Source organism: Crotalus tigris, unplaced genomic scaffold (genome assembly GCF_016545835.1).
Source record: "Crotalus tigris isolate CLP2741 ecotype Arizona unplaced genomic scaffold, ASM1654583v1 scf7180000024297.1652928, whole genome shotgun sequence".
Taxonomy (NCBI): domain Eukaryota; kingdom Metazoa; phylum Chordata; class Lepidosauria; order Squamata; family Viperidae; genus Crotalus; species Crotalus tigris.
Window position 1 is genome coordinate 387,804 of NW_024100470.1, and position 13,029 is coordinate 400,832.

The 13,029-nt window shown below is 40.0% G+C and overlaps 1 protein-coding gene across 1 annotated transcript in view; it reads right to left on the reverse strand.

Moving 5' to 3' along the window:
• Positions 1–13,029, reverse strand: part of LOC120299490 (sodium channel protein type 5 subunit alpha-like) — a 96,194-nt gene that overhangs the window by 43,887 nt on the left and 39,278 nt on the right. The window contains exons 12-17 of the mRNA XM_039324341.1: positions 12,344–12,367; positions 11,799–11,815; positions 6,146–6,194; positions 4,510–4,748; positions 1,485–1,697; positions 514–867 (exon numbers count right to left, since the gene is read on the reverse strand). Of these exons, the coding sequence (XP_039180275.1) occupies positions 514–867; positions 1,485–1,697; positions 4,510–4,748; positions 6,146–6,194; positions 11,799–11,815; positions 12,344–12,367 (896 nt within the window). The remainder of the gene's footprint in view (positions 1–513; positions 868–1,484; positions 1,698–4,509; positions 4,749–6,145; positions 6,195–11,798; positions 11,816–12,343; positions 12,368–13,029) is intronic.

A 13,029-nucleotide genomic window follows, 5' to 3' on the forward strand; every position in this document is an offset into this window, starting at 1 on the left:
GATAATTTCATAGATATAGGCCAGGGGTAGGCCACCTTGGCTCTTTTATGACTCAGGGACTTCAACTCCCAGAATTCCTGAGCCAGCCATGCTGAGGGGAAAGGGAGAGTTTCCAAGCTGAGCCATGCTGGCTCAGGAATTCTGGAAGTTGAAGTCCATGAGTCATAAAGCGGCCTAAGCCTAGTCAAAGGTAGGCAACTTTGGCTCTTTTATGACTGGTGGACTTCAACTCCCAGAATTCCTGAGCCAGCCATGCTGAGGGGAAAGAAAGAGGTCTCCAAGCTGAGCCATGCTGGCTCAGGAATTCTGGGAGCTGAAGTCCACGAGTCATAAAAGAGCCAAGGTGGCCTAACCCTGGTATAAGTAGTCTTTAAATTACAACCTTTCCTTTAGTGTCCGTTTAAAGTTAAAATGACATTGAAAATAGAGTATATAGAAAACAGAGAGATAGAGAAAGACAGACAGACAGACAGACAGACTGTAAAGAGAAGAAAGAAGCTCAGAGAAACTCACCACTAAATTCCCAATCACCATCACCAGCACGAAGACCAGCAGGCACAGCGACTGCTCAGCTACCACCATGCAGTGCCACATGGTCTCAATCCATTCGCCACACAAGATTCGGAAGATAATGAGAAAAGAATGGAAAAAATCTTCCATGTGCCAGCGTACTTTGCAAGTGGGATCTAACTTCTTGCAAAACATTTTATAATAGTTCCCAAACAGTTGCATCCCAAATACAGCAAAAATAAAGACGATAATGGCCAGGACCAGGGTGAGGTTGCCCAGAGCATCCACTGAATTTAAGATGATTTTTATGAGGGTGTTTAAGGTGGGCCAAGACTTTGCCAGCTTGAAGACTCTCATCTGTTGAATACGAAAAGATCAAATCAGTTTCAAATCAATTTTAACAATAACAGAATAATACAGTATGTCAAGTACTGTGTTCAAAGATAACTAAAGGAAGCAAGAGGCCAAAAAAAGTTGAGATAAAAAGCCACAATCATGACTTCCTTTCTTAAACATTCAACTCATCTCTGCCAGCAATCCATAAATGAAAAATATTGTCCATTTACTGATAGTCCTCGAATTACAATAATTCATTTAGTGACCGTTCAAAGTCATAATAGCACTGAAAAAAGTGACTTATGACCATTTACAACATCTCCCGTGGTCATGTGATCAAAATTCAGAGGCTTGGCAACTGACTCATATTTATGACGGTTGCAGTGCCCCGGGGTCATGTGATCCCCTTTTGCAATCTTCTGATGAGCAAAATCAATGGGGAAGCCAGATTCACTTAACAATTATGTGACTCATTTAACAACGGCAGTGATTCACTTAACAACTGAGGCAAGAAAGGTCGTCAAATGGGGCAAACCTCACTTAACAAATGTCTCACTTAACAACAGAAACTTTGGGCTCAGTTGTGGTTGTAAGTCGAGGACCACCTGTAGTTCTGAAGCCATGGAACAAACAGTTACCAGCCTCAAGGTTCGCAGCACAGAAAAGCTGCCCTTTTTCCCGCCTTTTTTTCCTTTTCTGTCCTCTTTGGTCTCGCTGGAGGTGCTGAGCTCAACTATGCTGATCAGGACAATCACGCTGTCAAAGATGTTTGAGCGCTGCTGAAAATAATGGTAAGGGTCCATGGCAATGATTTTCAGGATCATTTCTGCTGTGAAAATTGCTGTGAAAATCTGTCAGATTCAGAGAAAGAAAAAATAGCAGAGTCAATCCTGAGGAAGGTAAGGGCTATTTCATGTTTATTTCTTTATTAGATTTTTTTTTAATCCTGCCTTCGTTGCTTTATAAGTAGCTCAAGATGGTGAAAATACCTAATACTCCTTCTTTTTCCCACTTCAAGAAATCTGTGAGGTGGTTGGCTGAGGGAGGGAGTGACTGGATTACCCAGCTGGCTTTCATGCCTAAGGCAGGACTAGAACTCATTGTCTCCTGGTGATTGGCCCACAGTCATCCAGTCGGCTTTCATAGTTAAAGCAGGACTAGAATTCACAGCCTCCTGGTGATTGGCCCAAAGTCATCCAATCGGCTTTCATAGCTAAGGCAGGACTAGAATTCATAGCCTCCTGGTGATTGGCCCAAAGTCATCCAGTCAGCTTTCACAGCTAAGGCAGGACTAGAACTCACCATCTCCTGGTGATTGGTCCAAAGTCATGCAGTCAGCTTTCATAGCTAAGGTAAGACTAGAACTCACAGCCTCCTGGTGATTGGCCCAAAGCCATCCAGTTGGCTTTCATAGCTAAGGCAGGACTAGAACTCCCAGTTTCCTGGGCCTTCACCACTAAACTGAACTGACTCTCTCTTAGTCTTCCATATGTTCAGTTTAGTCTTTGTCAAAGTCATGTGATCCTTGATCGGTTATTTTATTATTATCAATTCAAACAAAGAGGAGAGTCAAGAAGAAGGTTAAAAAAAAATCAAGATGGCAACCAAGTCCACACAATCAAAGACTTCTCCTCTTTTTTTATTGAAAATTTTTAAGATTTTACAATAACAAAAACAAAACAATTTTCCCCATCCCTCCCCAACCCTCCCCCTCCCTCCCCCGACTATCCCAGAGCTGGATATAGGCTTAATTAAAATTTCTTCAAAAAGTCTTAAGAAAAATATAAAATATAAGTAAGTCTAGATACATTACTTAAACAAATTACAAAATGATTAACAATAATATATATGTAAAAAAAAACATAAATACCAGAAAAAAAGAGAAATGCATAAAAAACATGAAAAAGAGATTAACTTTTCAGTATAAGTTATAAAACTGTAAACAAATCTAAATACATTACTTAAACAAATTATAAAATAATTAAGAGTAAAATATATATAAAGAAAGATAAGTACAAAAAAAAGAAAAGAAATAAAAAAAGGAAAGAAGAAAAATAAAATAAAAAAAATTTGGCTTTTCAAGAAAGTTAGCTTTTTAATATAAATTATTAAAAAGCTAAATAATATTTTTTAATATCCATCTTATGTTGTATAAAGTTTATCCATTTCCTCCATACCACAGCATACTTCTCTTGTGATTGATCCTTCAGGAAGGCCGAAATCTTTGCCATTTCCACCAAATAAGAAACTTTAAAAAGCCACTCCTGCAAAGTAGGCAAAGATTCCTTCTTCCAACATTGTGCTACTAACAACCTTGCAGCTGTAATTAAGTTTAACATCAATGTGATATCTTTGGTATCACAATCAGTAACAATACCTAATAAAAACAGTTGTGGGGTAAATTTTACCCTCCTTCTAAAAATTCTTTGAATATTCCACCATATCTTAATCCAAAAAACTTTTATATTTTTACACGACCACCAGATATGATAGTATGTAGCATCCAAACATCCGCATCTCCAACATTTAGGCTGTAGATCAGGATACATACGAGACATTTTTTGTGGATCAAGGTGCCATCTATAAAACATTTTATAAAAATTCTCCCTTAAATTTTGGGCTTGCGTAAACTTAACGTTCCTCACCCAAATAGTTTCCCAGGTATCTAGTAGAAACGGTTCACCAAAGTTTTGTGCCCATTTAATCATACATTCTTTGACTAACTCTGCTTCTGAGTTCAATTCTACTAGGACCCCATAAATTCTCTTAATGTGAGTTCGTCTTTGATCTTTTATTTGTTTAAACAAATGACTTCTCCTCTTTTTATCAGTACAGGTATTCCTTGACTTACAACAGTTCATTTAGTGATTGTTCAAAGTTACAACGGCACTTTAAAAAGTAACATGACTATTTTTCACACTTACAGCCTTTATAGCATCCCCATGATCATGTGATCAAAACTGAGATGCTTGGCAACTGACTCATACTTATCACTCTTGCTGTATCCCAGTGTCACGTGATCTCCTTTTGCGACCTTCTAACAAGCAAAGTCAATGGGGAAGCCAGATTCATTTAATAACCGTGTGAGTAACTTAAGAACTGCAGTGATTCACTTAACAACTGTGGCAAGAAATGTCGCGAAATGGGGAAAAACTCACTTAACAAATTTCTCACAGCAACAGAAATTTTGGGCTCAACTGTGGTTGTAAGTCGAGGACTCCCTGTATAGCAACAGGTTTAATATTTTTAAACAAGTCACATCCTTCCATCTTGAACTACGACGTTGGTCATCTGACAGTAAATTAAAACTATCGAAAATAATTAGCAAAGAAGTTGCAACAGCAATCAGCATATCACGTGCCAAAGATCCAAAGATCTCCTTTTGTGTTTCAAATCAAGAAGAAAAAGAAACCCATAGAGATCCCCTAACATTCCAGCAGGGGTTCTCAACCTTGGCAACTTTAAGACTTGTGGACTTCAACTCCCAGAATTCCTCAGACAGCAAAGCAAAGCTGGCTGAGGAATTCTGGGAGTTGAAGTCCACAAGCCTTAAAGTTGCCAAGGTTGAGAACCTCTGCTCCAGCCAAAGGGATCAACCAATGTTTTAGCATTTTATGGACGTAAAACAGGGGTAGATTCTCTTCTGCTTCAGGATTTGCTTACCATGTTACCACTCGAAAGAGCTTGCTCAAACTGGGGGGTCATTTTGTAGTGGTCCAAAGCCATAAAAAGAGTGTTCATCACAATGCAAAGTGTGATGATGAGATCGGTAAAGGGGTCCATTACAATCACACCCACTTTCTTCTTTATTTTCTGCCACAGAGGGCAACAGTTCCAGATAAGATACTTGCGGGCTAACTTATTCAAGAAGCGAGGCCATTTTCGATCTGATTCTTCCATCTCTAAACAAGGGAAGAAGGGGGAGGGAGAGGAGAAAGAAAAGGAGGAGGGGGAGGGGGAGAGGGAGGAGGGAAAGGAGGAAGGAAGGAAAGAAAGAGGAGAAGGAGGAGGGTAAGGAGAAGAAGAAGGAAGAAGGAGGAGAAGGAGAAGAAGAAGAAGAAGAAGAAGAAGAAGAAGAAGAAGAAGAAGAAGAAGAAGAAGAAGAAGAAGAAGAAGAAGAAGAAGAAGAAGAAGAAGAAGAAGAAGAAGAAGAAGAAGAAGAAGTAGTTATTGACATACTCATTTAAGTTTTTTTATGGCCTATCCTTTTAACTTTGGTTGAGAATGTACAAAATATCTTCCTTCTTTAAATTTCTCTGCAGCTCATTCCCTAAAAAGATGCAATGGTCTCTGATGACATTCTGACATTAGATAAAATATGTTTTACTTCAATAAATTGTAGGAATTTGAATGGTTAGGAAAAGGTGTTTTATTTTTCAATCACTACTCTTTATGTTTTTTAAGAAACACTTTTGACTGCAAATTCCACACAACAGAAAGTTGGGATGCAAGCATTTGTAAAAATTTCAAAATAACGGACCATAAAAAAAATACAGTGGCCCAGAATCACCTTACAGGGGAGATGGGTAGCATCAAAATGTAATAAATACAATAAATACATAAATAAATATGACAGACTTTCCTAATCTACAATTTCTACTGGAAAGGAATTGCTACTGTAATAATCCTTGACAGCTATTCATTTAGTGACAGTTCAAAGATACAGCAGCCATGAAAAAAGTGACTTAGGACTGATCCTTGCACCCATGATCAAAATTCGGGTGCTTGGCAACTGACATGTACTTATGACAGTTGCACTGTCCCAGGGTCATGTGATCACCCTTTATTATCTTCCCAGCCAGTTCTGAAAAGCTAAGTCCATGGGGGAAATTGGATTCACTTAAAAAACAACACAATTCACCTAACAATGATCTCAAAAAGGTTGTAAAATTGGGCAGGACTCACTAGGCCAGGGTAGGCCACCTTGGCTCTTTTATGATTGGTGGACTTCAACTCCCAGAATTCCTGAGCCAGCCATGCTGAGGGGAAAGGGAGAGGTTTCCAAGCTGAGCCATGCTGGCTCAGGAATTCTGGGAGTTGAAGTCCACAAGTCAAAGCGGCCTAGGCCTAGTCCAGGGGTAGGCAACCTTGGCTCTTTTATGACTCGTGGACTTCAACTCCCAGAATTCCTGAGCCAGCCACGCTGAGGGAAAAGGGAGAGGTTTCCAAGCTGAGCCATGCTGGCTCAGGAATTCTGGGAGTTGAAGTCCACGAGTCATAAAAGAGCCAAGATTGCCTACCCCTGCACTAGACCATCCCCTTGTTTAGCAACAAAAGTTCTGCAAAAGAAAATTTGTACCTTCAATGGCGCTGGTGATAATGCTGGCTACACTTGCTGCCCGTTGTCTCTGAAGTGGCTGGTTGTAATAATCAACTGACAGTCGATGAACTTGGACCATCTTGTTAGTTTCATCATACAAAGACATCTGTTTAAAAACACATGCAGTAGGTTTACCTATAAATATTCCTGCTCTTTGGACAGAAATATGACAATTTATACATCAGGCAAGTCAAAGGATTCTTAAAACTGAAATATATTATACAGGTCCTATACAGGTAGTCTGTATGAGAGCAGAGAAGAATGCAGGGAAAAGCAACAAAGATCATCAGGGGACTGGAGGCTAAAACATACAAAGAACAGTTGCTAGCATTGGGTATGTCTAGTTCAGAGGTAGGCAACCTTGTCTCTTTTATGACTTGTGGACTTCAACTCCCAGAATTCCTGAGCCAGCCATGCTGAGGGGAAAGGGAGAGTTTCCAAGCTGAGCCATGCTGGCTCAGGAATTCTGGGAGTTGAAGTCCACGAGTCATAAAAAAGCCAAGGTGGACTACCCCTGATCTAGTTCAGTGGTTCTTAACCTGGGTGATATCACCCCCCCAGGAGGCAATTTCATTTTTCAGGGGGGGCGAAGGAACGAAAAGGGGGCAATATGGGAGCAATGGAGCAAGAAGTTTGGGGGACACTTTTGAGACTTTTTTGTACAGTGAATCGCTGTATATCTGCCGTAAAAAAACATCAGATCGCTCACTATTAGTGGATTGAATTGTGTTTTCAAATGTTCCTCCAGCTAGCTTCAGTACAGAAAGCCATACATATGTGAATATGCATCGCTTATCTTCATGCACATTAAGCAGCAGCCTCTACCCATACAGTGGCGCGCCATTGGCCAGAATGGGCAGTGATGGAGGGGGGAGCACTTCTTTCGAAACATTGCATGCTGAGTGGCTGTCCCCTGTGACGTCAGCTGTATTGTCAGCTGTAATGTTGAAGATCTCTGAGTGCGGTGATTTAAGAATGCGATTAACAAAAATGGTTCCAGACATCAAGAAATTGGCATCAGCTCACCAAGCCCAAGGCAGCCATTTAAGTTCTTTTTTTATTTTTGCTGTTTGTTTTTTCGTTAATAATTGTCTGAGCTTTTATCGTTGTATTTGCTTGCATTGGATTTCACGTTCCAGTTTGACTTTTCAGCTTCGTTTTCGAATTTTTGTTGTGCTCTGTAAAACATTTTGTGTGTCTCTTTGTATTGTAATTTTTAAGCGTGCACTCCAGTGCGATATTATATTTTCTTTGTGTCTTTTTAATCCTTTTTACAGTGTGCGTGACTATATATACTTTCCTCGAATCTTAATTTAGTTTCAGAGTTTTCATCTTGAAATTCTTAGTTCCTGCATTGCGGTTTGTTCTTATGCCCTTTTTATATTTCTTTTTGTGTCTTAAATTTCACTTGTAATTCAATCATTAAATGTGACAGGTGGCACCAAAATTTTTCACACAGTTGACATATGGGAAAAAGACTGGAAATAAATTATTTGCATCGATATGTCCTGATGACAATTTTAAAGAAAACAAAAAAAGTGTTTGCATAAATTGAAGAATTATTTCGTATGTTGTGATTGGTGGAGGGGAGCGATGACAATTTCCTCATTGGCTCAAGGGGGCAATTCGTTCAAAAAGGTTATGAACCACTGCTCTAGTTTAATGAAGAAAAGGATGAGGGGGGACATGATAGCAGTACTCCAATATCTCAGGGGCTGCCCCAAAGAAGAGGGAGTCAAGCTGCTTTCTTGAGCTACTGCTTCCCTCATCTGATGCACAGAGCAACTTGACTGAAGTAGGATTTAAACTGTAAATATCCACATTGCTAGTAGTTGTCCATTGCTTGAAGTTATAACTCACCTGGAAAAAGAAAGTTATGAACCTGGTTCCAAAGTTCTGACAGTCACCCACCCCACCCCACCCCCGATGACTTTGGGTGCTCAGCAACATGGCTGCGTTTATAGTAATTTCCAGCATCCTGTGATCACATGACCGCATTTTATGACATTTTTGATAAAAAGCAGAAGTTTTGCAATGGTAACAAATAATGACCGTCGAATTCATTTTACTACAGTATTCATTGCATGACAATAGCATTTGCTTAACAACTGCTGCAAAAAAAATAATAAATTCAGGCTGATCACATGACTGACCCTGTTTATGACTGTAATGTCCAAGCTCCATTACAATCGTATGTCAAGGACTCCCTGTATTACAGTTGTTAATTGATAGGTGTTTGTAATCTGTCTCATATTTAATCTACATCTGCACAACCAGCTTTTCTTCTTTCCTTCCCTCCCAATTCCCCTCAACTTTAGTCCTAAATTAGTCAAATTATGCATATAAAGAAAGTACCTACAGTTCATTTGTTAGTCATAAAAGTGCTAACAGACTCCCTCCGATATTCAGACTAAAATAATTATAACACCTCTGAAATTAACAAGAGAAATAGTTATACCACTTCAGTGAGGTTCACACAGTGACTAGCTTTTTTCAAGTATGTCTTATGAATTGTAGAAACTGCTTGCTTAAAGATGCAGCCTATAAATAAATACATTAAACAAATATAATTCATTATAATCGTAGAGAAAATCTGCCTATCAGTGTGGTCCGTAAAAGTTGAAAATGACTCAGCATTATTCACTTACCCAATTCACTCACTCACTCAGTCAAATGATTATAATATAGAGGTAGTCCTTGACTTACGACCATTTTTTTAGTGACCATTTGAAGTTACAACAGCACTGAAAAAAGTGACTCATGGCCAGTTTTCACACTTATGACTATTGCAGCATCCCCATGGTCACGTGATCAAAATCCAGAGGCATGGCAACTGGTTCATATTTTTGACAGTCGCAGTGTCCCGGGGTCACATGATGATCCCCTTTTGTGACCTTCTGACAAACAAAGTCAATGGGGAAGCCAGATTCACTTAACAACCATGTTACTAACTTAACAGCTGCTGAGATTCACTGAACAATGGTGACAAGTAAGGTTGTAAAATGGAGCAAAACTCACTTAACAACTGACTTGGTTTGCAACAGAAATTTTGGGCTCAATTTATCATAAGTTGAGGACTACTTGTATGCTACGAAGTATAGTTGATATACTCACACAGAAACTACCTCCTTTTATGAAAATATTAGGCTGTGTTGTCCCAAAGGACAATTAGCCTGTGCTCCCTATTTTGGGGTCCTTCAGAAAACATCCCTATCTAATATACAACCATGTATACAATTCTGATGTATAACTACACTTGCATCATGAACAGCCTATGAAGCATAGCCCGCTTTCTTGAAAGAGCAAATAATTGCCAATATTTTCAACCCACCTGGTTGCTCATTTTGGGATTTTGCATAACAGGAGGAAGCAACAAGGCTTCTCCTGCAAGAGGTTCCACGTTCAAGGACCTCGTTCCACCAGGTCCTACCAAGGAGACCAACCCGTTGCAATCATCTCCAGCATTCCATCTGTTGGACTGCATGTAGTTAGGAGTAGCTGGATGAGACCCATAGCTGGCTTGGCTTTGGGTGCTTGGATGCCTGAATATGCGCGTAGGCAAAACACAACTACGATGGAGCTCCATCTCCCCAACATCATTGGAGTCTTCATCCCCAACTTCAGTCTTGGATCCAGTCTCTTTCCCTGACAGATAGAAACTGAAGACACTGCCATGACTGGGTCTCCGTTTTGCTGGGTTTGAAGAAGGTCCATAGCCATAGCTGAAGATCTGCAGAGTACAAAGATGGGAGAAACGAAATGCAACACAACATTGGCATGTGTTGGTTTCCATCAGCTAGGGAAGTTCTTCAAATAAATAAATTAATGGTAAAAGCAGCCAGGGCCTTGCTGATTGGATCTTTTGCATTTAAACTTCTCAGTGCTTGCTATAACTGTGAGTGGGGAGGGGATTCAGCTCCAAAAGCAACCGGGGCCTTGCTGATTGGATCTTTTGCATTTAAACTTCTCAGTGCTTTCTATAACTGTGAGTGGGGAGGGGATTCAGCTCCAAAAGCAACCAGAAAGTCATAACCAAAAATCAAACAGCAGCAGTACATTCAGGGCAAGTGCGTCTGTGATTCCTTGTATCTAAGAATGTCAGGCATAGTTCAGTGCAACACTTGTTTTGTAGCTGTCTTTCGCAGTACCCTTTTCAATCATGGAAACTGTCCTATCTGTAAACAAATCATTAGTCTACAAGGGCAGATTACCTATCTAGGGTCTGTAATCTCTGCTCTTCAGGCAGAAATTAGGTGTTCAGTTCAGCCCTTCTACTCCACTGAGCCTCCAAGCTATTAGCCCCCTCTACCACAAAGATCCTGCAGGAGAAGGGCATTGTGGAAAACCGTGGGATCTGGCAGGGTGAGAGCTGTGAATCATAAACACAAAGCTTTTGCTGTGCCCCTGCTCAACAGATACAGTGCCCTTGCTGACCTTAATAGGGACATTAAGGAGACAAGTAAAGGTATTTGTGATGACAACTCAAATAAGCAGGGGATCTTGATCCGAGATGAAGAACTTGTTTTCAATAGGGAGAAGTGCAAATCAGTCATACAAGAACAGAAAGGCACCAAAAAAGAGAAGCCACCTTCTGGTTGGTGATTCAATTATAAGAGATGTAAATTTAGGAAAGGACACAGAGGTTTTGAATGAGGTCAGGTGTCTTCCAGGTGCTACTGTCAGTAGGGACAAGAAGCGTATTTGTAAAATAATCAAGAATGCCAGCAAGGACTGTGATGTGGAGGCTATTGTACATCTTGGCACTAACGATCTGTCCCAAAAAGATGTACTCACTGTGCAGAATGACTTCCAAAGCCTGGGGCAGGAATTTAGCAGAATAGGCTGTAGGCTTATTTTTTCAGAGGTCTTACCAGTGTATAAGGACAAAAATGGAAAAGGCCAGCATGTAGCACAATTCAATATGTGGCTAAAGGAGTGGTGTAAAGGAGAAGGTTTTGAATATATTAGTCATGATGTCCCATGAAAAAAATATACAAAAGAGATGGTTTGCATCCATCAAAGAAAGGGACTGAGTTATTTGGCTATAAATTCACAGATTTTCTGGAGGAATATTTAAACTAAACAGCAGGGACAGTGAGCTAACTGATACAGGACATCCCTGTCCCCGGCAATCTAAAAACAATAGGACTATCAGTGCATGTAACGTAGATATGTGTGTGGACAAAAATACCAACCTTGCTGTCAAGCAAAATCAAGCTCTTAATAGCAAGTGCCACACAAAGTGCACTAACCAAATAGGTAGTAAGACATTAGGGGAACTCAGGCACCACACAGGTTATGTAGGAAGTAAACACAGGGTCGGTCATAAAGGACTCAAATGTCTATACACACATGCACAGAGTATGAACAGCAAACAGGGTGAACTAGAAATTCAGGTTAATGAGGGCAGATATGATATTGTTGCCATAACAGAAACATGGTGGGACAAAACCCACAAATGGAACACACAGATAGAGAGATTTAAATTATTTAAAAGAAACAGACCAAATAAAAGAGGAGGTGGAGTTGCTCTCTATATAAGAAATAACTACATCTCTACAGAAATAGAGCACAACAATGATGAAAACTGTCCTGAATGCATTTGGGTCAATATAAAAGGGGGGGAAACGACATTGCCATAGGTGTATACTACAGACTACCCAACCAAACACAGGAAATAGATGAACTTTTTGCTAGTCAGCTAACTAAGGTATGTAGGAAGCACATCACAACAGTAATGGGGGACTTTAACTACCCTGACATCAACTGGGAGACAAACTCTGCACCAAATGGAAGATCAAACAGATTCCTGACAAACCTAACAGACAATTTTGTCTCCCAAAAAGTAGAGAAGAGAACTAGGGGATTAGCCATATTGGATCTCTCCTCACTAGCAGAGATAAAATGATAGAAGGTGTTGAAGCCATAGGAACCTTGGGAGGAAGTAATCATGCAATATTGGAATTCAACATTATGGAAGCACAAGCAATAGAACACAGTCAAACTAGAGTCTTGGACTTCAAGAGAGCTAATTTCAATAAACTTAGAGAGGGTTTGGGAAGGATTCCATGGATGAGAATCCTCCAGGGGAAAACAACTCAAGAGGCTTGGGAAATTTTGAAAAGTGAGATAATAAAGGCCCAGTCTAGCACAATACCAACAAAGAGGAAAAATAACAGCTCTCAAAAGAAACCAGCATGGCTGCATAAAGTATTCTCTAATCAATTGAAAGATAAAAAGGACAAGTATAGAAAGTAGAAAGAGGGACATATGACTAAGTCAGAATATCAGCAAATAGCCTGAGCCTGCAAAGATGAAGTGAGGAAAGCTAAGGCTCAAAATGAACTAAGGCTTGCAACCAAAGTCAAAAATAACAAAAAAAAAGCTTCTTTCAACATGATAAGAACAAGAAAAAAGTGAAGGAAACGATTGGTCCATTAGTGGGTGAAAGTGGCAAGAAGGTGACAAGCAACAGGGAGAAAGCAGAACTATTTAACTCTTTTTTTGCATCTGTCTTTACACAAAGGGAAAAAACAGACAAGCCTATCAAAAATAGTGCCATAAAAAACAAAATAGAAATACAAATTAAGATAGGCAAGAAAATGGTAAATGAACACCTATCCAGTCTAAACAAGTTCAAATCACCAGGACCAGATGGATTACACCCCAAGGTTCTTAAGGAACTGGCAGATGTGATCTCAGAACCACTGAACTATATTTTTCAAAGATCCTGGAGCACTGGGGAACTACCAGAGGACTGGAAAAGAGCTGATGTAGTTCCCATCTTCAAAAAAGGGGGAAAAAAGGGACTTCCAGTGGCTCAAAACCTCCCTCCCGGGCAAAGGGGGTGAGGGGAGTATCAC